Source organism: Salmo salar, chromosome ssa02 (genome assembly GCF_905237065.1).
Source record: "Salmo salar chromosome ssa02, Ssal_v3.1, whole genome shotgun sequence".
NCBI classification, from domain to species: Eukaryota; Metazoa; Chordata; class Actinopteri; order Salmoniformes; family Salmonidae; genus Salmo; species Salmo salar.
The window spans coordinates 66,672,121-66,696,408 of NC_059443.1; the positions used below are offsets into that span (position 1 = coordinate 66,672,121).

At 47.2% G+C, this 24,288-nt stretch overlaps 1 protein-coding gene across 2 annotated transcripts; it reads right to left on the minus strand.

Annotated features, from left to right (window-relative positions):
- Positions 1 to 12: 12 nt before the first annotated feature.
- On the minus strand, positions 13 to 24,288 carry LOC106590633 (lysosomal alpha-mannosidase). Of its 2 annotated transcripts, XM_045708285.1 has the most exons (23): positions 24,148 to 24,288; positions 23,631 to 23,733; positions 23,132 to 23,305; positions 22,343 to 22,536; positions 21,560 to 21,692; positions 20,594 to 20,739; positions 11,056 to 11,255; positions 10,774 to 10,894; positions 10,265 to 10,343; positions 9,103 to 9,212; positions 8,813 to 8,920; positions 8,598 to 8,714; positions 8,204 to 8,518; positions 7,870 to 7,967; positions 6,979 to 7,099; positions 6,593 to 6,711; positions 5,929 to 6,030; positions 5,715 to 5,802; positions 2,114 to 2,194; positions 1,746 to 1,970; positions 1,417 to 1,566; positions 944 to 1,046; positions 13 to 746 (listed from the first exon to the last, which is right to left on the minus strand). In XM_045708285.1, the coding sequence occupies exons 1-23, from the start codon at positions 24,259 to 24,261 to the stop codon at positions 643 to 645; spliced, it is 3,105 nt and encodes a 1,034-aa protein (XP_045564241.1). In that variant the 5' UTR covers positions 24,262 to 24,288; the 3' UTR covers positions 13 to 642. The 2 variants fall into 2 exon arrangements, 1 of the variants encoding a protein (XP_045564241.1); XR_006762176.1 differs by lacking the exon at positions 13 to 746 and having other exon boundaries at positions 1,646 to 1,970.

A 24,288-nucleotide genomic window follows, 5' to 3' on the forward strand; every position in this document is an offset into this window, starting at 1 on the left:
GAGTGAACACACTGAGAAAGAACCTGGGTTTAATATCAGCTGCACATTCACTCTGATTCTACACAAGCAGTTCAATTCTGATCTTTTGCCACTAATTGGTCTTATGACCAATCAGATTTGATCTTTTGCCTGTGTAAATGCAGCCTAAACCACTCATTTAAGAAAGGGCATTCAATTACAAAAAGGCACATTCGAGAGAAATAAAAATCACTTATTGCACAGAATATTCACTCGGCATGTAGAAAATGTGCACCAAAACATATTGGTAACAGGTGTGTGTGAATAGTTTGTCATTTGTCACTAACATATCAACAATGAAGATTTAGTAATAAGTAGTTACGGAGAATGGCTTTGAAATACCAGAAAGGTTGTGGTATTGACACTGTAAAATTACAATAAAGGAATTGTTCAGCGGCTTCAAACAAGCTCTTTTATAATACCTATTTACAGGAGCTTATTTAAAACCCACTCCTGTCAACTGAGAGTGGAAAATCCTGTTCATTTGATTCATCTTCATGTACTCAGACCCTAAATGATTTACATCCAATCAAGGCAGTGAGTTCATAATTGTTAAGCCACAGGGATTGGTTGATACTGCAGTGCTGATTGGTCATTGGCTAGTCCTGGAACGGAGGTGATTGACTATCTCTTCCTGACACGGAGCAGGAAGGTGCGTATCTCCATGGGCTTGAGGTTCACCTCCCACACAGAGGGGTCTCCCCCTCTCTTCGGCAGGGGCTTCTCACCTGAGGCAAACGGAGACAACAGGCATCAAGTTCTGTGCAATGAACAGAGCAACGAGCCACGTTTCACAATGGACTAACAAAGGAATTGCTACAATAAAGCAGGTGAGCGGTCTTCACTCGTCCTAGAGGGCTGAGTAAGCAGAGTCGAAGGAATTAGTTAGACCTGTGTGATTCAGCCCTGATAAAGCCAAGTGTACCTGACTCCGCCTTCCAGTCCAGGCGCGTCATCTCATCCTTCCACTGATTGGCTGACAGGTTCATCTCGGACACGCCCAGCACGTCCAGAGTGGAGAACAGCTTCTACAGAGAGTAGAGAATGGACCATCTGTTTAGCTTTCATGTTTTCAAAGTGGTTTGAAATGAATTAACTTGTGAATAACAGTTGTTACATCCCGCTGAGACAGGAATGTATAGTATTAGTAAAAGGTTTCACTTTGTTTATGGCTCGTATGTGTGGGACTTCTGAACCTGTAGGTTGACAGTTCATCTTGCTCTCCCTAGCCCGATACTGATGCTGCAGTCTGAGCAGCACTGTGTGTGTGTGTTCACCACTAACCTGACAGTGAGACTGAATGCTCTTTGCTCTCTCCTGGGCTTGCTGCTGGGGCTCCAGCCTTAGAACCACAGTCTCTGTATGGTGTGTGTATATACAGTATTACATATCACTTACCTGCAGATTAACAGTAACAGGCTGGGAATGCGCCTTGCTCTCTGAGGCTTGGTACTGATGCTCCAGTCTGAGCAGCACTGAGTCCTGGTCCCACTGAGACACTGTCAACAGGTGAACAGCAGGGGGCAGCACTGCCTGTAGCCCAGAGAACTGAGGGAGGGGAGGGGGGAGTTAAATGGGGTTCATTTCAATCAGCCTCCTTCACTCCCTCCTTTCCTAGATTCCTCACCTCTTTCTCAAAATCCATTGAAGAAGGCCTGAGGGGCGGGACCTTGAACCTTCTCCAATACGGTTGAGAAAGAAGCAAGGAGATAGAGCCCATCTCTCACCTCCAGCCTGGTACTAGGGGACAGCTCTCCGTCGGTGAACGTGATGAGAGGCTGCAGTACCACTTCCTGTGCTAGGGGGCGGTGTGTGTCAGCGGCCGTGGCAGGGGGGCTGAGGGAGAGGAGGAGGCGACCACGGACCACCAGGCCTTCTGGGTAAATGTCAGACGTCTCGTTGAGGGGCTCACCTACACCCCGGACGTCATCGTACAGCAACCTGCGGTGGAGCTGTCAGACGTGACAGTGATACATGTGAGGAACAAAGATAAGACAGGGTGTGGAGCCGGGGGAAAGAGGAGACATGAAACACACAACAGATGTCTGATGCCAAAAAGCTACCAGGTGAAAAATGAGAGTAGTGAGAGTGTTACCATGATCTCCAGAGATCCATCCTGGATGCTGCCTCCTCCCTGAGAACGGTCCGTCACTACAGTCAGCTGGTCCTGGTCATCCTGCACACACACACACACACACAGTGTAAGTCATAATATCATGTAAAGAAGAGAACAGGAGGGAGAGTCAGAGTTTTGAACCAGAAGGCTACCACAGAAAAAGGAACTAAGTGGGAAGAAAAGTTCATGATCATAAGAGAGAGTGGCAGACGAGGGTGTATGACCAAGGAAGAGAGAGAGTGGCAGACGGGGGTGTATGACCAAGGAAGAGAGAGAGTGGCAGACGGGGGTGTATGACCAAGGAAGAGAGAGCGGCAGACGGGGGTGTATGACCAAGGAAGAGAGAGAGTGGCAGACGGGGTGTATGACCAAGGAAGAGAGAGTGGCAGACGGGGGTGTATGACCAAGGAAGAGAGAGTGGCAGACGGGGGTGTATGACCAAGGAAGAGAGAGAGTGGCAGACGGGGGTGTATGACCAAGGAAGAGAGAGAGTGGCAGACGGGGGTGTATGACCAAGGAAGAGAGAGCGGCAGACGGGGGTGTATGACCAAGGAAGAGAGAGAGTGGCAGACGGGGTGTATGACCAAGGAAGAGAGAGTGGCAGACGGGGGTGTATGACCAAGGAAGAGAGAGTGGCAGACGGGGGTGTATGACCAAGGAAGAGAGAGTGGCAGACGGGGGTGTATGACCAAGGAAGAGAGAGTGGCAGACGGGGGTGTATGACCAAGGAAGAGAGAGTGGCAGACGAGGGTGTATGACCAAGGAAGAGAGAGTGGCAGACGGGGGTGTATGACCAAGGAAGAGAGAGTGGCAGACGAGGGTGTATGACCAAGGAAGAGAGAGAGTGGCAGACGAGGGTGTATGACCAAGGAAGAGAGAGTGGCAGACGGGGGTGTATGACCAAGGAAGAGAGAGTGGCAGACGAGGGGTGTATGACCAAGGAAGAGAGAGTGGCAGACGAGGGTGTATGACCAAGGAAGAGAGAGTGGCAGACGGGGGTGTATGACCAAGGAAGAGAGAGTGGCAGACGGGGGTGTATGACCAAGGAAGAGAGAGTGGCAGACGGGGGTGTATGACCAAGGAAGAGAGAGTGGCAGACGGGGGTGTATGACCAAGGAAGAGAGAGTGGCAGACGGGGGTGTATGACCAAGGAAGAGAGAGAGTGGCAGACGGGGGTGTATGACCAAGGAAGAGAGAGTGGCAGACGGGGGTGTATGACCAAGGAAGAGAGAGTGGCAGACGGGGGTGTATGACCAAGGAAGAGAGAGAGTGGCAGACGGGGTGTATGACCAAGGAAGAGAGAGAGTGGCAGACGGGGGTGTATGACCAAGGAAGAGAGAGAGTGGCAGACGGGGGTGTATGACCAAGGAAGAGAGAGAGTGGCAGACGGGGGTGTATGACCAAGGAAGAGAGAGTGGCAGACGGGGGTGTATGACCAAGGAAGAGAGAGTGGCAGACGGGGGTGTATGACCAAGGAAGAGAGAGTGGCAGACGGGGGTGTATGACCAAGGAAGAGAGAGTGGCAGACGAGGGTGTATGACCAAGGAAGAGAGAGTGGCAGACGGGGGTGTATGACCAAGGAAGAGAGAGCGGCAGACGGGGGTGTATGACCAAGGAAGAGAGAGAGTGGCAGACGGGGTGTATGACCAAGGAAGAGAGAGTGGCAGACGGGGGTGTATGACCAAGGAAGAGAGAGTGGCAGACGGGGGTGTATGACCAAGGAAGAGAGAGAGTGGCAGACGGGGTGTATGACCAAGGAAGAGAGAGAGTGGCAGACGGGGGTGTATGACCAAGGAAGAGAGAGAGTGGCAGACGGGGGTGTATGACCAAGGAAGAGAGAGTGGCAGACGGGGGTGTATGACCAAGGAAGAGAGAGTGGCAGACGAGGGTGTATGACCAAGGAAGAGAGAGTGGCAGACGAGGGTGTATGACCAAGGAAGAGAGAGTGGCAGACGGGGGTGTATGACCAAGGAAGAGAGAGTGGCAGACGGGGGTGTATGACCAAGGAAGAGAGAGTGGCAGACGAGGGGTGTATGACCAAGGAAGAGAGAGTGGCAGACGAGGGTGTATGACCAAGGAAGAGAGAGTGGCAGACGGGGGTGTATGACCAAGGAAGAGAGAGTGGCAGACGGGGGTGTATGACCAAGGAAGAGAGAGTGGCAGACGGGGGTGTATGACCAAGGAAGAGAGAGTGGCAGACGGGGGTGTATGACCAAGGAAGAGAGAGTGGCAGACGGGGGTGTATGACCAAGGAAGAGAGAGTGGCAGACGGGGGTGTATGACCAAGGAAGAGAGAGTGGCAGACGGGGGTGTATGACCAAGGAAGAGAGAGTGGCAGACGGGGGTGTATGACCAAGGAAGAGAGAGTGGCAGACGGGGGTGTATGACCAAGGAAGAGAGAGAGTGGCAGACGGGGGTGTATGACCAAGGAAGAGAGAGAGTGGCAGACGGGGGTGTATGACCAAGGAAGAGAGAGTGGCAGACGAGGGTGTATGACCAAGGAAGAGAGAGTGGCAGACGAGGGTGTATGACCAAGGAAGAGAGAGTGGCAGACGGGGGTGTATGACCAAGGAAGAGAGAGAGTGGCAGACGGGGTGTATGACCAAGGAAGAGAGAGTGGCAGACGGGGGTGTATGACCAAGGAAGAGAGAGAGTGGCAGACGGGGGTGTATGACCAAGGAAGAGAGAGAGTGGCAGACGGGGGTGTATGACCAAGGAAGAGAGAGAGTGGCAGACGGGGGTGTATGACCAAGGAAGAGAGAGAGTGGCAGACGGGGGTGTATGACCAAGGAAGAGAGAGTGGCAGACGAGGGTGTATGACCAAGGAAGAGAGAGTGGCAGACGAGGGTGTATGACCAAGGAAGAGAGAGTGGCAGACGGGGGTGTATGACCAAGGAAGAGAGAGTGGCAGACGAGGGTGTATGACCAAGGAAGAGAGAGTGGCAGACGAGGGGTGTATGACCAAGGAAGAGAGAGTGGCAGACGGGGGTGTATGACCAAGGAAGAGAGAGTGGCAGACGGGGGTGTATGACCAAGGAAGAGAGAGTGGCAGACGGGGGTGTATGACCAAGGAAGAGAGAGTGGCAGACGGGGGTGTATGACCAAGGAAGAGAGAGTGGCAGACGGGGGTGTATGACCAAGGAAGAGAGAGTGGCAGACGGGGGTGTATGACCAAGGAAGAGAGAGAGTGGCAGACGGGGGTGTATGACCAAGGAAGAGAGAGAGTGGCAGACGGGGGTGTATGACCAAGGAAGAGAGAGAGTGGCAGACGGGGGTGTATGACCAAGGAAGAGAGAGAGTGGCAGACGGGGGTGTATGACCAAGGAAGAGAGAGAGTGGCAGACGGGGGTGTATGACCAAGGAAGAGAGAGTGGCAGACGGGGGTGTATGACCAAGGAAGAGAGAGTGGCAGACGGGGGTGTATGACCAAGGAAGAGAGAGTGGCAGACGGGGGTGTATGACCAAGGAAGAGAGAGTGGCAGACGGGGGTGTATGACCAAGGAAGAGAGAGTGGCAGACGGGGGTGTATGACCAAGGAAGAGAGAGTGGCAGACGGGGGTGTATGACCAATGAGACACACCTTAATGTAAGCTCTAGAGTTGATTGGATAGTAGTTGCCAGCAATTGGCTCAGACTGTCTCAGGTTCCATGTGGGGCGGAAGTCTTTCCTGTCAGAGACAGATATACTTGCCATTAGGGTGTATACTGTATGTGTCTGAACACACTACTGGAATACAGTACTCCATGAACACATACTGATGTGGAGATTTGGGAAACAACCACAGGTTCCTCACCGTCTCTGCAGCACCTCTCTGCCATTAGAGTCAGTGTAGAAGACACCAGAGGAGTTGATGCTGCTGTCTAGACGACTTATCACCTCTTTACCCAGGTCATCACTGATGGGGGGGCAGGTAGAGGAGGGGGGGGCAGAGGTGAGAAGGGGGGTGCAGAGAGAGAGAAGGGGGGCAGAGAGAGAGAAGGGGGGGTACAGAGAGAGAGAAGGGGGGGGTACAGAGAGAGAGAAGGGGGGGTACAGAGAGAGAGAAGGGGGGTACAGAGAGAGAAGGGGGGTGCAGAGAGAGAAGGGGGGGTGCAGAGAGGGAGAGAAGGTGGGGTGCAGAGAGAGAGAGAAGGGGGGTGCAGAGAGAGAGAAAGGGGGGTGCAGAGAGAGAAGGGGGGTGCAGAGAGAGAGAGAGAAGGGGGTGCAGAGAGAGAAGGGGGGTGCAGAGAGAGAGAAGGGGGGTGCAGAGAGAGAAGGGGGGGTGCAGAGAGAGAAGGGGGGGTGCAGAGAGAGAGAGAACATGATACACTATAGTCTATGGTACAGGAATACTTTCTAGTCCGTTAAAGACTCACTCCTACTGCCAGACACGCACAGGCTGTCTCAATGACGCCCCATTCTCCTTCCAGTGCATTATCTGTGACCAAGCACCATGTGGCTCTGAGCCCCTTCCTCACCCTATAGGCACCGGGCCTACAGTCCACTCCAGTTCCAGAGCCCTGCTGTCTGTGTAGAGACGGACCACCTGAGAGACCCAGGGACTAAACCACTGTCTCACCTCCTGCACCACAGAGTTCTGATGGAGGGAGGGAGGAGAGAGGGAGGAGGGAGGAGAGAGAGAGAGAGGGAGGAGAGAGGAGAGAGGGAGGAGGGAGGAGAGAGGGAGGAGGGAGGAGAGAGGGAGGAGGGAGGAGGGCGTTAAGGCTGAGAAAATAAATTGTGAGATGACTGGAATTAATCTCTTGAACGTTTAGTGGGTCTTCTGCATATTGAATTATATTGAAACACATGCAAGTAAATACACTACATGAAGTATAATGTAGTGGGAACCTGTAGTAGGTACCTGTAGTGTTTCTATCCTAGCTGTCTTGCTGATGATGAAGGGGGTGGAGGTGTTAGGTCTGAAGATGTAGGCCCCTGACATCTGAATACTCTCTGAGTTGTTACCATCGCTGGCGTTGTACCTGGAGAAACATACACAGAACAAAGATGACAGAACATCCCTCAATGTAACAATGCTAGAACAGTGAGAGTAAAGAAGGAGGATGGTGAGAGAAAGACTATGAGAGGGAGAAATAATTATGGAAGGGTAGAGAAATGGAGAGGTAGAGAGAGGGAAGGGTAGAGGTAGAGAGAGGGTAGAGGTAGAGAGGTAGAGAGAGGGAAGGGTAGAGGTAGAGAGAGGGTAGAGGTAGAGAGGTAGAGAGAGGGAAGGGTAGAGAGAGGGAAGGGTAGAGAGAGAGAGGGAAGGGTAGAGGTAGAGAGAGGGAAGGGTAGAGGTAGAGAGAGGGTAGAGGTAGAGAGGTAGAGAGAGGGAAGGGTAGAGAGAGGGAAGGGTAGAGAGAGAGAGGGAAGGGTAGAGGTAGAGAGAGGGAAGGGTAGAGAGAGGGAAGGGTAGAGGTAGAGAGAGGGAAGGGTAGAGAGGGAAGAGTAGAGAGAGGGAAGGGTAGAGAGAGGGAAGGGTAGAGAGAGGGAAGGGTAGAGAGGTAGAGAGGGAAGAGTAGAGAGAGGGAAGGGTAGAGGTAGAGCGAGGGAAGGGTAGAGAGAGGGAAGGGTAGAGGTAGAGAGAGGGAAGGGTAGAGAGGTAGAGAGGGAAGAGTAGAGAGAGGGAAGGGTAGAGGTAGAGCGAGGGAAGGGTAGAGAGAGGGAAGGGTAGAGAGAGGGAAGGGTAGAGGTAGAGAGAGGGAAGGGTAGAGAGAAATGGAGAGGTAGAGAGAGAGTAAGTAGTACGGACCAGTAGAAGTTCTGTGACAGTTTGACAGTCTGTTGTGTCTCCAGGTTACTGAGGCTGCTGAGGAGACCCGTCTCTGGGTCAAAGGTCACCCTGAGAAACTAAAGGAGTCAAGTCAAAGTGACAGAACAGGTGACCATCCAAACCTAAAAACCTAGATACAATACTTTTATGTTTGGAGAACAACCCTGTTCCAACTAACATTATACATTGATATGTCATCATTAACGGAGACTTTATTCATTTTGGAATATGCGTCTCCATTGATGACATCAATACGTCAAATATTTGCTTTCATAGTAGAAAGTACATTTTTGTACAGGCCTACGACCCAGACCTTGTTCTGTATAGCCTTGGGAGCCCTGGGCAGTGGAGAGGACTGTGGAGATGGAGGGCCGTTCTGGAGCAGGGAGACAGAGGACTGTGGAGATGGAGGGCCGTTCTGGAGCAGGGAGACAGAGGACTGTGGAGATGGAGGGCCGTTCTGGAGCAGGGAGACAGAGGACTGTGGAGATGGAGGGCCGTTCTGGAGCAGGGAGACAGAGTAGGTGCTGTAGCCCAGGGGAGGGGCCTGAACCTGGAACAACAGCTCGTTGACAGCGTACCCCCTGTCCCTCCGCACCGCCGCTGTGGCCTGGGACACGGGGACCACCTGAGGGTACATACATAACTGTCATAAAGGTTATTGAACAACTACATATGACAACCATTATCAGAACAGACAGACCAACCTGACTGTCCACAGCCTTGCCCTTAGCGTCTGAGATACTGTAGGTCGTCCCGTTCACTGGCAGTCTAACTGGCCAACTGACTGGGCGAGCTAGAGGGTTGTACACGTTCACTGAGAACTGACAGAGAAACATGGAAAAAGAGAGGAGGGGAATTTAACTTCACGGAACCAAAGAGGAATTGTGAGTGTGTGTGTGTGTGTGTGTGCCCGTGTTACCTTCTTGCTGGTCTCTGTGAGGGGACACACACTGATGTTGAGGTGTTCACAGTAAACACGAGGAGCAGGTGATCCACTCAGAGAGGATAGAGTGTTACTGACCAACACCTGGGACAGAGGGGATGAGAGAGAGAGGTTACACACACTGTACAGTAATATACCTTACACTAATGTGTCCTATAGTCCTCCACACAGTGGGGAGAGACAGATGGAGAGGCAATCATACACAGTTCATCTAACAAGAGAGACTGTATGAATCAATAGAAAGAACAGACACACATGGTGGGTACCTGGCAGTGTGCCCAGCCGTTGGCCAGTCTCCTAGCGTAGTCGTTGGCAACGTGTTGCTTTTCCGTCCCGGATACGGCGTCGTGATGCTGAGCCACTGCCATGGCCTTCTCTACCAATCACAACACAGAACACTCCCTGTCAACCTCGCCGTCCTCTAATCAGCTTCAAGCATATTAATACGAAGGATGCTAGTATTAATAAGAAGGATGCTAGTATTAATAAGAAGGATGCTAGTATTAATAAGAAGGATGCTAGTATTAATAAGACGGATGCAAGTATTAATAAGACGGATGCTAGTATTAATAAGAAGGATGCTAGTATTAATAAGACGGATGCTAGTATTAATAAGAAGGATGCTAGTATTAATAAGAAGGATGCTAGTATTAATAAGAAGGATGCTAGTATTAATAAGACGGATGCAAGTATTAATAAGACGGATGCAAGTATTAATAAGACGGATGCTAGTATTAATAAGAAGGATGCTAGTATTAATAAGACGGATGCTAGTATTAATAAATCGGATGCTAGTATTAATAAGACGGATGCAAGTATTAATAAGACGGATGCTAGTATTAATAAGACGGATGCTAGTATTAATAAGACGGATGCTAGTATTAATAAGACGGATGCTAGTATTAATAAGAAGGACGCTAGTATTAATAAGAAGGATGCTAGTATTAATAAGAAGGACGCTAGTATTAATAAGAAGGATGCTAGTATTAATAAGAAGGATGCTAGTATTAATAAGAAGGATGCTAGTATTAATAAGAAGGATGCTAGTATTAATAAGAAGGATGCTAGTATTAATAAGAAGGACGCTAGTATTAATAAGACGGATGCTAGTATTAATAAGAAGGATGCTAGTATTAATAAGAAGGACGCTAGTATTAATAAGACGGATGCTAGTATTAATAAGAAGGATGCTAGTATTAATAAGAAGGACGCTAGTATTAATAAGACGGATGCTAGTATTAATAAGAAGGATGCTAGTATTAATAAGAAGGACGCTAGTATTAATAAGACGGATGCTAGTATTAATAAGAAGGACGCTAGTATGGACATTGAAACAGAGTCTGACTGCCACTAGGCTTAATCAACTCATGTAGTGATGATGAAGTAGTGCACTTGAATGTGATGAAAGTGTGTACACTAGACACTTACTCAGGGTCTCACTGTCTCCAGCTCCAAAGGGACCTTTCCTTGAGATGGGACCACCAAGGACCTCCAGCTGATTACACGTCTGAAACCAGAGGGAGGAGAGGAATGATGCATTAACCAAGTCTCCAGACATGGCCTCAGTGTGGGACTACTGAACTGTCATCCCTGAGGGAATGTGTGCTGGCTTTGTATGAAAAATGTACAAGCTGTCAAATCCATGATTCCTCACCTCCCTCTGGAAAGCTCATTGGAGAAGAGGCTCCAAGTCCCTCCCATTCGACCTCCTCCTCCAATGAGGAGGAATCAATGGCCGCGTTCGACATAAAGCCAACTTTAAAGGCAAGTCGAGACTGACTAAACTACAAATCACCTTACATCATTAATAACTGCTCAATATTACTTGTAGATCAGTCAGTCAGTCACAACTTGTCCATGACACATCACGATTTTGAGGCTCTCAAACACAGCGTGGAAGCTTTTCAGACAAAGCCATTGAGGTTTGAGTGGTGTACCTGCAGGTAGCTGTTGCTGAACCTCTCATAGCGTTTCAGGGCTGGACGGCTGGTGAAATATCCTGTCCAGAAGTCATGAGCTGAGTCAGCATAGGGGAAGAAATCATCCCCTTTCAGAGGCCTGACGGCGGGGGGTGAGAGAGAGAAGACAGAGAGAACATTTAAATGACCTGTACATAATTTAAGGTAACAGAACGTTGACTTCAGAGCCGTTACTCTGACTAGCTAGCTAGACATAGTTTAGCATAGCATTCTAACAGAATCATATAGTTCATATAGTACCATGTGAGGTTAGCCCTGTGTAGCTCCTGTAGGTAACAGGAGGGTGTAGAGTAGAGAACATTGACTTCAGAGCCGTTACTCTGCTTCTGGTTGACGTAGCGAATGAGCTTGTCCAGGTTCTTATACCACAGGTTGGCGTTCTCATACTGGAAGTCTGACCCCATAGTCATTATGATGTGGTTGGTTTTATACACCAACGCCTGGTGCAGGGGAGAAGAGAGAGAAACAGTGTGTGTGTTATGACTAACCTGTGTGTGTGTGTGTGTGTGTGTATGTGTGTCTCATCTCTAACCTGTATGTATGTGTCTCATCTCTAACCTGTATGTGTCTCATCTCTAACCTGTATGTGTGTGTCTCATCTCTAACCTGTATGTGTGGGTCTCATCTCTAACCTGTATGTGTGTTTCTCATCTCTAACCTGTATGTGTGGGTCTCATCTCTAACCTGTATGTGTGTTTCTCATCTCTAACCTGTATGTGTGTGTCTCATCTCTAACCTGTATGTGTGTGTCTCATCTCTAACCTGTATGTGTGGGTCTCATCTCTAACCTGTATGTGTGGGTCTCATCTCTAACCTGTATGTGTGTGTCTCATCTCTAACCTGTGTGTGTGTGTCTCATCTCTAACCTGTATGTGTGTGTCTCATCTCTAACCTGTGTGTGTGTGTCTCATCTCTAACCTGTGTGTGTGGGTCTCATCTCTAACCTGTATGTATGTGTCTCATCTCTAACCTGTATGTGTGTGTCTCATCTCTAACCTGTATGTGTGTGTCTCATCTCTAACCTGTATGTGTGGGTCTCATCTCTAACCTGTATGTGTGTGTGTCTCATCTCTAACCTGTGTGTGTGTGTCTCATCTCTAACCTGTATGTGTGTGTCTCATCTCTAACCTGTGTGTGTGTGTCTCATCTCTAACCTGTGTGTGTGTGTCTCATCTCTAACCTGTATGTGTGTGTCTCATCTCTAACCTGTGTGTGTGTGTCTCATCTCTAACCTGTGTGTGTGGGTCTCATCTCTAACCTGTATGTATGTGTCTCATCTCTAACCTGTATGTGTGTGTCTCATCTCTAACCTGTATGTGTGTCTCATCTCTAACCTGTATGTGTGTGTCTCATCTCTAACCTGTATGTGTGTGTCTCATCTCTACCCTGTATGTGTGTTTCTCATCTCTAACCTGTATGTGTGTGTCTCATCTCTAACCTGTATGTGTGTCTCATCTCTAACCTGTGTGTGTGTGTCTCATCTCTAACCTGTGTGTGTGTGTCTCATCTCTAACCTGTGTGTGTGTGTCTCATCTCTAACCTGTATGTGTGTGTCTCATCTCTAACCTGTGTGTGTGTGTCTCATCTCTAACCTGTGTGTGTGTGTCTCATCTCTAACCTGTGTGTGTGTGTCTCATCTCTAACCTGTGTGTGTGTGTCTCGTCTCTAACCTGTGTGTGTGGGTCTCATCTCTAACCTGTATGTGTGTGTCTCATCTCTAACCTGTATGTGTGTGTCTCATCTCTAACCTGTGTGTGTGTGTCTCATCTCTAACCTGTATGTGTGGGTCTCATCTCTAACCTGTATGTGTGGGTCTCATCTCTAACCTGTATGTGTGTGTCTCATTTCTAACCTGTATGTGTGTGTCTCATCTCTAACCTGTATGTGTGGGTCTCATCTCTAACCTGTATGTGTGTGTCTCATCTCTAACCTGTATGTGTGGGTCTCATCTCTAACCTGTGTGTGTGTGTCTCATCTCTAACCTGTATGTGTGTGTTTCTCATCTCTAACCTGTATGTGTGTCTCATCTCTAACCTGTATGTGTGTGTCTCATCTCTAACCTGTGTGTGTGTGTGTCTCATCTCTAACCTGTATGTGTGTGTCTCATCTCTAACCTGTATGTGTGTGTCTCATCTCTAACCTGTATGTGTGTGTCTCATCTCTAACCTGTATGTGTGTGTCTCATCTCTAACCTGTATGTGTGTGTCTCATCTCTAACCTGTATGTGTGTGTCTCATTTCTAACCTGTATGTGTGTGTCTCATCTCTAACCTGTGTGTGTCTCATCTCTAACCTGTATGTGTGTGTCTCATCTCTAACCTGTATGTGTGTCTCATCTCTAACCTGTATGTGTGTCTCATCTCTAACCTGTATGTGTGTGTCTCATCTCTAACCTGTATGTGTGTGTCTCATCTCTAACCTGTATGTGTGTGTCTCATCTCTAACCTGTATGTGTGTGTCTCATCTCTAACCTGTATGTGTGTGTCTCATCTCTAACCTGTATGTGTGTGTCTCATCTCTAACCTGTATGTGTGTGTCTCATCTCTAACCTGTATGTGTGTGTCTCATCTCTAACCTGTATGTGTGGGTCTCATCTCTAACCTGTATGTGTGGGTCTCATCTCTAACCTGTATGTGTGTGTCTCATCTCTAACCTGTATGTGTGGGTCTCATCTCTAACCTGTATGTGTGGGTCTCATCTCTAACCTGTATGTGTGGGTCTCATCTCTAACCTGTATGTGTGGGTCTCATCTCTAACCTGTATGTGTGGGTCTCATCTCTAACCTGTATGTGTGGGTCTCATCTCTAACCTGTGTGTGTGTGTCTCATCTCTAACCTGTATGTGTGGGTCTCATCTCTAACCTGTATGTGTGGGTCTCATCTCTAACCTGTATGTGTGTGTCTCATCTCTAACCTGTATGTGTGTGTCTCATCTCTAACCTGTGTGTGTGTGTGTCTCATCTCTAACCTGTGTGTGTGTGTCTCATCTCTAACCTGTGTGTGTGTGTCTCATCTCTAACCTGTATGTGTGTGTCTCATCTCTAACCTGTATGTGTGTGTCTCATCTCTAACCTGTATGTGTGGGTCTCATCTCTAACCTGTATGTGTGGGTCTCATCTCTAACCTGTATGTGTGTGTCTCATCTCTAACCTGTATGTGTGGGTCTCATCTCTAACCTGTATGTGTGGGTCTCATCTCTAACCTGTATGTGTGGGTCTCATCTCTAACCTGTATGTGTGGGTCTCATCTCTAACCTGTATGTGTGGGTCTCATCTCTAACCTGTATGTGTGGGTCTCATCTCTAACCTGTATGTGTGTCTCATCTCTAACCTGTATGTGTGGGTCTCATCTCTAACCTGTATGTGTGTCTCATCTCTAACCTGTATGTGTGGGTCTCATCTCTAACCTGTATGTGTGGGTCTCATCTCTAACCTGTATGTGTGTGTCTCATCTCTAACCTGTATGTGTGGGTCTCATCTCTAACCTGTATGTGTGGGTCTCATCTCTAACCTGTATGTGTGGGTCTCATCTCTAACCTGTATGTGTGGGTCTCATCTCTAACCTGTATGTGTGGGTCTCATCTCTAACCTGTATGTGTGTCTCATCTCTAACCTGTATGTGTGGGTCTCATCTCTAACCTGTATGTGTGGGTCTCATCTCTAACCTGTATGTGTGTGTCTCATCTCTAACCTGTATGTGTGTCTCATCTCTAACCTGTATGTGTGGGTCTCATCTCTAACCTGTATGTGTGTGTCTCATCTCTAACCTGTATGTGTGGGTCTCATCTCTAACCTGTGTGTGTGTGTCTCATCTCTAACCTGTATGTGTGTGTTTCTCATCTCTAACCTGTATGTGTGTCTCATCTCTAACCTGTATGTGTGTGTCTCATCTCTAACCTGTGTGTGTGTGTGTCTCATCTCTAACCTGTATGTGTGTGTCTCATCTCTAACCTGTATGTGTGTGTCTCATCTCTAACCTGTATGTGTGTGTCTCATCTCTAACCTGTATGTGTGTGTCTCATCTCTAACCTGTATGTGTGTGTCTCATCTCTAACCTGTATGTGTGTGTCTCATTTCTAACCTGTATGTGTGTGTCTCATCTCTAACCTGTGTGTGTCTCATCTCTAACCTGTATGTGTGTGTCTCATCTCTAACCTGTATGTGTGTCTCATCTCTAACCTGTATGTGTGTGTCTCATCTCTAACCTGTATGTGTGTGTCTCATCTCTAACCTGTATGTGTGTGTCTCATCTCTAACCTGTATGTGTGTGTCTCATCTCTAACCTGTATGTGTGTGTCTCATCTCTAACCTGTATGTGTGTGTCTCATCTCTAACCTGTATGTGTGTGTCTCATCTCTAACCTGTATGTGTGTGTCTCATCTCTAACCTGTATGTGTGGGTCTCATCTCTAACCTGTATGTGTGGGTCTCATCTCTAACCTGTATGTGTGTGTCTCATCTCTAACCTGTATGTGTGGGTCTCATCTCTAACCTGTATGTGTGGGTCTCATCTCTAACCTGTATGTGTGGGTCTCATCTCTAACCTGTATGTGTGGGTCTCATCTCTAACCTGTATGTGTGGGTCTCATCTCTAACCTGTATGTGTGGGTCTCATCTCTAACCTGTGTGTGTGTGTCTCATCTCTAACCTGTATGTGTGGGTCTCATCTCTAACCTGTATGTGTGGGTCTCATCTCTAACCTGTATGTGTGTGTCTCATCTCTAACCTGTATGTGTGTGTCTCATCTCTAACCTGTGTGTGTGTGTGTCTCATCTCTAACCTGTGTGTGTGTGTCTCATCTCTAACCTGTGTGTGTGTGTCTCATCTCTAACCTGTATGTGTGTGTCTCATCTCTAACCTGTATGTGTGTGTCTCATCTCTAACCTGTATGTGTGGGTCTCATCTCTAACCTGTATGTGTGGGTCTCATCTCTAACCTGTATGTGTGTGTCTCATCTCTAACCTGTATGTGTGGGTCTCATCTCTAACCTGTATGTGTGGGTCTCATCTCTAACCTGTATGTGTGGGTCTCATCTCTAACCTGTATGTGTGGGTCTCATCTCTAACCTGTATGTGTGGGTCTCATCTCTAACCTGTATGTGTGGGTCTCATCTCTAACCTGTATGTGTGTCTCATCTCTAACCTGTATGTGTGGGTCTCATCTCTAACCTGTATGTGTGGGTCTCATCTCTAACCTGTATGTGTGGGTCTCATCTCTAACCTGTATGTGTGGGTCTCATCTCTAACCTGTATGTGTGTGTCTCATCTCTAACCTGTATGTGTGGGTCTCATCTCTAACCTGTATGTGTGGGTCTCATCTCTAACCTGTATGTGTGGGTCTCATCTCTAACCTGTATGTGTGGGTCTCATCTCTAACCTGTATGTGTGTGTCTCATCTCTAACCTGTATGTGTGGGTCTCATCTCTAACCTGTATGTGTGGGTCTCATCTCTAACCTGTATGTGTGTGTCTCATCTCTAACCTGTATGTGTGTGTCTCATCTCTAACCTGTATGTGTGTGTCTCATCTCTAACCTGTATGTGTGTGTCTCATCTCTAACCTGTATGTGTGTGTCTCATCTCTAACCTGTATGTGTGTGTCTCATCTCTAACCTGTATGTGTGTGTCTCATCTCTAACCTGTATGTGTGTGTCTCATCTCTAACCTGTATGTGTGTGTCTCATCTCTAACCTGTATGTGTGGGTCTCATCTCTAACCTGTATGTGTGGGTCTCATCTCTAACCTGTATGTGTGGGTCTCATCTCTAACCTGTATGTGTGGGTCTCATCTCTAACCTGTATGTGTGGGTCTCATCTCTAACCTGTATGTGTGTGTCTCATCTCTAACCTGTATGTGTGTGTCTCATCTCTAACCTGTATGTGTGTGTCTCATCTCTAACCTGTATGTGTGTCTCATCTCTAACCTGTATGTGTGTGTCTCATCTCTAACCTGTATGTGTGTGTCTCATCTCTAACCTGTATGTGTGTGTCTCATCTCTAACCTGTATGTGTGTGTCTCATCTCTAACCTGTATGTGTGTGTCTCATCTCTAACCTGTATGTGTGTGTCTCATCTCTAACCTGTATGTGTGGGTCTCATCTCTAACCTGTATGTGTGTGTCTCATCTCTAACCTGTATGTGTGGGTCTCATCTCTAACCTGTATGTGTGGGTCTCATCTCTAACCTGTATGTGTGGGTCTCATCTCTAACCTGTATGTGTGGGTCTCATCTCTAACCTGTATGTGTGTGTCTCATCTCTAACCTGTATGTGTGTGTCTCATCTCTAACCTGTATGTGTGGGTCTCATCTCTAACCTGTATGTGTGGGTCTCATCTCTAACCTGTATGTGTGGGTCTCATCTCTAACCTGTATGTGTGGGTCTCATCTCTAACCTGTATGTGTGGGTCTCATCTCTAACCTGTATGTGTGGGTCTCATCTCTAACCTGTATGTGTGGGTCTCATCTCTAACCTGTGTGTGTGTGTCTCATCTCTAACCTGTATGTGTGGGTCTCATCTCTAACCTGTATGTGTGGGTCTCATCTCTAACCTGTATGTGTGTGTCTCATCTCTAACCTGTATGTGTGTGTCTCATCTCTAACCTGTGTGTGTGTGTCTCATCTCTAACCTGTGTGTGTGTGTCTCATCTCTAACCTGTGTGTGTGTGTCTCATCTCTAACCTGTATGTGTGTGTCTCATCTCTAACCTGTATGTGTGTGTCTCATCTCTAACCTGTATGTGTGGGTCTCATCTCTAACCTGTATGTGTGGGTCTCATCTCTAACCTGTATGTGTGGGTCTCATCTCTAACCTGTATGTGTGGGTCTCATCTCTAACCTGTATGTGTGGGTCTCATCTCTAACCTGTATGTGTGGGTCTCATCTCTAACCTGTATGTGTGGGTCTCATCTCTAACCTGTATGTGTGTGTCTCATCTCTAACCTGTATGTGTGGGTCTCATCTCTAACCTGTATGTGTGGGTCTCATCTCTAACCTGTATGTGTGGGTCTCATCTCTAACCTGTATGTGTGGGTCTCATCTCTAACCTGTATGTGTGGGTCTCATCTCTAACCTGTATGTGTGGGTCTCATCTCTAACCTGTATGTGTGGGTCTCATCTCTAACCTGTATGTGTGTGTCTCATCTCTAACCTGTATGTGTGGGTCTCATCTCTAACCTGTATGTGTGGGTCTCATCTCTAACCTGTATGTGTGTCTCATCTCTAACCTGTATGTGTGGGTCTCATCTCTAACCTGTATGTGTGTGTCTCATCTCTAACCTGTATGTGTGTCTCATCTCTAACCTGTATGTGTGTGTGTCTCATCTCTAACCTGTATGTGTGTCTCATCTCTAACCTGTATGTGTGTGTCTCATCTCTAACCTGTATGTGTGTGTCTCATCTCTAACCTGTGTGTGTGTGTGTCTCATCTCTAACCTGTATGTGTGTCTCATCTCTAACCTGTATGTGTGTGTCTCATCTCTAACCTGTATGTGTGTGTCTCATCTCTAACCTGTGTGTGTGTGTCTCATCTCTAACCTGTATGTGTGTGTCTCATCTCTAACCTGTATGTGTGTGTCTCATCTCTAACCTGTATGTGTGTGTCTCATCTCTAACCTGTATGTGTGTGTCTCATCTCTAACCTGTATGTGTGTGTCTCATCTCTAACCTGTATGTGTGTGTCTCATCTCTAACCTGTATGTGTGTGTCTCATCTCTAACCTGTATGTGTGGGTCTCATCTCTAACCTGTATGTGTGGGTCTCATCTCTAACCTGTATGTGTGGGTCTCATCTCTAACCTGTATGTGTGGGTCTCATCTCTAACCTGTATGTGTGGGTCTCATCTCTAACCTGTATGTGTGGGTCTCATCTCTAACCTGTATGTGTGTGTCTCATCTCTAACCTGTATGTGTGTATCATCTCTAACCTGTATGTGTGTCTCATCTCTAACCTGTATGTGTGTGTCTCATCTCTAACCTGTATGTGTGTGTCTCATCTCTAACCTGTATGTGTGTGTCTCATCTCTAACCTGTATGTGTGTGTCTCATCTCTAACCTGTATGTGTGTGTCTCATCTCTAACCTGTATGTGTGTGTCTCATCTCTAACCTGTATGTGTGGGTCTCATCTCTAACCTGTATGTGTGGGTCTCATCTCTAACCTGTATGTGTGGGTCTCATCTCTAACCTGTATGTGTGGGTCTCATCTCTAACCTGTATGTGTGTGTCTCATCTCTAACCTGTATGTGTGGGTCTCATCTCTAACCTGTATGTGTGGGTCTCATCTCTAACCTGTATGTGTGTGTCTCATTTCTAACCTGTATGTGTGTGTCTCATCTCTAACCTGTGTGTGTGTGTCTCATCTCTAACCTGTATGTGTGTGTCTCATCTCTAACCTGTATGTGTGGGTCTCATCTCTAACCTGTATGTGTGGGTCTCATCTCTAACCTGTATGTGTGTGTTTCTCATCTCTAACCTGTATGTGTGTCTCATCTCTAACCTGTATGTGTGTGTTTCTCATCTCTAACCTGTATGTGTGTCTCATCTCTAACCTGTATGTGTGTGTCTCATCTCTAACCTGTGTGTGTGTGTGTGTCTCATCTCTAACCTGTATGTGTGTGTCTCATCTCTAACCTGTATGTGTGTGTCTCATCTCTAACCTGTATGTGTGTGTCTCATCTCTAACCTGTATGTGTGTGTCTCATCTCTAACCTGTATGTGTGTGTCTCATCTCTAACCTGTATGTGTGTGTCTCATTTCTAACCTGTATGTGTGTGTCTCATCTCTAACCTGTGTGTGTCTCATCTCTAACCTGTATGTGTGTGTCTCATCTCTAACCTGTATGTGTGTGTCTCATCTCTAACCTGTATGTGTGGGTCTCATCTCTAACCTGTATGTGTGGGTCTCATCTCTAACCTGTATGTGTGGGTCTCATCTCTAACCTGTATGTGTGGGTCTCATCTCTAACCTGTATGTGTGGGTCTCATCTCTAACCTGTATGTGTGGGTCTCATCTCTAACCTGTATGTGTGGGTCTCATCTCTAACCTGTATGTGTGGGTCTCATCTCTATAACCTGTATGTGTGGGTCTCATCTCTAACCTGTATGTGTGTGTCTCATCTCTAACCTGTGTGTGTGTGTCTCATCTCTAACCTGTGTGTGTGTGTCTCATCTCTAACCTGTGTGTGTGTGTCTCATCTCTAACCTGTATGTGTGTGTCTCATCTCTAACCTGTATGTGTGTGTCTCATCTCTAACCTGTATGTGTGGGTCTCATCTCTAACCTGTATGTGTGTGTCTCATCTCTAACCTGTATGTGTGGGTCTCATCTCTAACCTGTATGTGTGGGTCTCATCTCTAACCTGTATGTGTGTGTCTCATCTCTAACCTGTATGTGTGGGTCTCATCTCTAACCTGTATGTGTGGGTCTCATCTCTAACCTGTATGTGTGGGTCTCATCTCTAACCTGTATGTGTGGGTCTCATCTCTAACCTGTATGTGTGGGTCTCATCTCTAACCTGTATGTGTGGGTCTCATCTCTAACCTGTATGTGTGTCTCATCTCTAACCTGTATGTGTGGGTCTCATCTCTAACCTGTATGTGTGTCTCATCTCTAACCTGTATGTGTGGGTCTCATCTCTAACCTGTATGTGTGGGTCTCATCTCTAACCTGTATGTGTGTGTCTCATCTCTAACCTGTATGTGTGGGTCTCATCTCTAACCTGTATGTGTGGGTCTCATCTCTAACCTGTATGTGTGTGTCTCATCTCTAACCTGTATGTGTGTCTCATCTCTAACCTGTCCGTGTGCGATGTGGAGGAACCTGGTCACCACATCGTCAACATTATAGTCCTCCAGATCAGGGTCATCTCTGATTGGTGGATCGTCACATGACTGGTCCCAACAGAAGCCCTCCGGAGGGTTGTACCCGTTAGGGAGGATACCTGGAGGAGAGGGGGCTGGGTTAGGCTACTGGGGTGCTAGGGGTCAGGGTTCATAGGTGGGAGGTCTGGTCAGGATTGATCACATGACTGGTCCCAACAGAAGCCCCCGGAGGGTTGTACCCGTTAGGGAGGATACCTGGAGGAGAGGGGGCTGGGTTAGGCTATTGGGGTGCTAGGGGTCAGGGTTCATAGGTGGGAGGTCTGGTCAGGATTGATCACATGACTGGTCCCAACAGAAGCCCTCCGGAGGGTTGTACCCGTTAGGGAGGATACCTGGAGGAGAGGGGGCTGGGTTAGGCTATTGGGGTGCTAGGGGTCAGGGTTCATAGGTGGGAGGTCTGGTCAGGATTGATCACATGACTGGTCTCAACAGAAGCCGTCGGGAGGGTCGTACCTGTTAGGGAAGATCCCTATGGGAGAGGGAGCTGGGTTAGGCTACATCGGTGGCTAGGGGTCAGAGGTCAGGGGTTGAAGGTGAGGTCAGTATTGATGAGGGGAGAGGGATTTTGTCTAGAAGGGATACAGCTTTTGTCAAAATCGACTTTTCGTAGCAGGTTAGGAGAACTTACACCTTTGACGTCAATTTGACACAAGCTGTATCCCATCTAAACATTGACCGGGGAGACGGGTGTTAGACTATAGACTACACTTGAGTGGGGAGAGAGGACAGACGTTAGTGCCGAAAGGGAAAGAGTAATATTGATGAAGAAAATGGGATATCCCAGGTCTACTGCAAAAACTGAATAGGTTGTAAGCAATATGACACGACTACGTGAAGCTGTTGCTATATTGCTAGAGGTTGAAGGTCAAAGGTCAGTACCAGTGAAGAGGTCAGCCATAGGGGGGGTGAGGCTCTCGCTGGCCCTCCACAACATCTCCTGTTCCTTGGCTACCATCCTCCTGTTACGATCCTGGTAGTCCAGACGACCAAAGAAGAAGCCGTCATAACCCATCTAGAACAGAGAGAACCATCAGTCAATACAATACACACACAAAAAAACATGGTTTCTTGTCACATACACCGGGTAGGTGCAGTGAAATGTGTTGTTTTACAGGGTCATCCATGGTAGTATGGCGCCATTCTAAATGTTTTACCTTCTCGGCTCGGGTATTAGGTTACTGGACCAACGCTCAACACTAACCGCTAGGCTACCTGCCACCCATTCAATACAATAAACACAGTAAGGATTCTAATCGTCCCTCTGACCTTTGAACTGAACGGAAAGATGAGGGAGACTCATGCCGTCTCGTGTTATTTCTGACGTGGAAAACTTTTCAGTAAATTTGTTTTGCCCCACTTCTATTCCCAACTTGAGAGCTCATAAGAACCTTATGACACTGACCACCTTTCAACAGACGATAGTCTTGGATGGTTGTACTATATCTATTCAGACAATGGATTAAGACATGATGGAAAAGGGAGTGGAAGATCTCTACCTGGGCAAGAATAGACAGAGAAAGGCTGACAGACAGGATATTGTGAGGTAGAAAAAAGACAGGAGATTGTGGGTTGTGTTCAGTAGGAACCAAACTGGCCAAAACAGAGAAGGACCTACCAGTAATAAGAAACATTATTGTGTGCACTAATGAATACAACCCTTACCTGTGCAAACATGGAAGCGTGCTCGCGGGCGTGTCCGAAGGGGTCGATGTGCCAGGCGACGCGAGGGCGACCGCAGTGTCCGAACGTGTCGTTGAGGAACCGCAGGCCCATGGTCATCTGGTCTATGACTGCGCTGTAGTGGGTGGTTGCCTCGTCACTCATACACCAGCCCCCGTTCACAAACTCCAACCGCCCTGAGAGGAGGGAGACAAAAATGATAACAGCAATAAAGAATTTTAACGTAATATGACTTAATCACAGGTTAAAAGGGTTATAACTGTTTATAACCTCTGAATTGCAATTTACATCTGTTCAATAACACCACCAATAGCAGTCACACTCAGGTGAGAGAGATGCTTTATCACACTGCTATAACACCTACATCCCTTCTCTCATTAACACTGCTATAACACCTACATCCCTTCTCTCATTAACACTGCTATAACACCTACATCCCTTCTCTCATTAACACTGCTATAACACCTACATCCCTTCTCTCATTAACACTCCTATAACACCTACATCCCTTCTCTCATTAACACTGTTATAACATCTACATCCCTTCTCTCATTAACACTGTTATAACATCTACATCCCTTCTCTCATTAACACTGCTATAACACCTACATCCCTTCTCTCATTAACACTGCTATAACACCTACATCCCTTCTCTCATTGACACTGCTGTCTGACTGGCTCCTTCACCAGCGGTAGAAGGCGGACTCTACCACTTTATAACTACTTCCTAACATGTTTTATAAAGGCTCTATAACCCCTCTCTGGCCTCACCCTCATTGACTAGCTGTTTGACAGTGTTCTGCATGTCATCAGTCTGTTGTTTCCACCAGCGGTAGAAGAAGGCTGTCTCAACGTAGATGAAGCGTCTGTCAGGGTTCTTCAGCAGCTGGTCCACCACAGAGTCCAGAATGTACTGCACCCCCGCGTGCTGGATTTCATTACGGTCTGGAACGACGACAGGCAGGTTACATACACAGGTTAGACACACACACACACACACACTAACGTGATAACACATATGCACACATGATACAACATCTATCATGTGGTTCACATCCACCCAGTCATGAGGTATGAAATGTAAAACCATGTGATCCTAGGTTATTGTAGGTGTTATGTATGCCTATAATACAATATAATAAAAGCCTCACAACTATGGTTTTAACAATGTGTCCGTTTAACTTTTAACTATACCACCTTGACCTATGACAGTGCTGTTTATGAGTGTGTAGATGTGAGCCACATGGTAGATTGGGGGGGGGGTACAGACCTCCATAAAAGTATTGGTCCACGGTCTTGAGCCAGCCGACGTCGTCGTGGGTGTGGGGGACCAGGTGGACGTTCAACATCCCAGGCTTGGTAGCATGACATGACTAGGATGTGTGGCACACACAATGGGAAAATAATTAGGGATTTTAGCTGGTGGGCTAACGTTATGGGAAGGAGAGAGGCATATCAGAGGCTACTTAGGTTTACAAAATTGGTAAAGTTGTAATTGTAATTTAATTAAACCACCAATGATAACAGTGCAAGACCAGACTTAGTGCAAGACTGGCTAGATCGAATGGGATGTGTAGCTTGCATTTCACGTTTTATGTGGAAGTAAAAATATGTTGTGCCAGGAATATAACTTCTGCTATTGTGTTCGCTACACGAAAATGAAAGTGTTTCAAATCGGCTAAACCTTGAAACTGTGAAGTTCATCAAAGCTGCTATACCAAAACAAGGTTTAAGTGTTTCAGTTGCGTTTTTATTCTCCACAATAGGGATAGGAACTATAGACGTACCTTGTATCCACATGTAGGACTTTCTTGGGGTGTTTGACGGACGGGAAAGCCCCAAACGCCGCTTTGAAATAATAACAGGAGGAACACAAACGGTGCAGACACTGGAGTCGCCATCTTGGAAAACAGCCACGAGTCATGTGA

What these genes read in the sequence shown, in the direction of transcription:
- LOC106590633 (XM_045708285.1), bottom strand. Translation starts at nt 24,261, where the DNA reads ATGGCGACTCCAGTGTCTGCACCGTTTGTGTTCCTCCTGTTATTATTT. An exon ending in CACAGGGCTAACCTCACATG is followed by an intron (nt 10,895 to 11,055) that starts GTACTATATGAA and finishes CCCCGCCGTCAG; the next exon opens with GCCTCTGAAAGGGGATGATT. An exon ending in TGGAGACAGTGAGACCCTGA is followed by an intron (nt 9,213 to 10,264) that starts GTAAGTGTCTAG and finishes TGTGATTGGTAG; the next exon opens with AGAAGGCCATGGCAGTGGCT.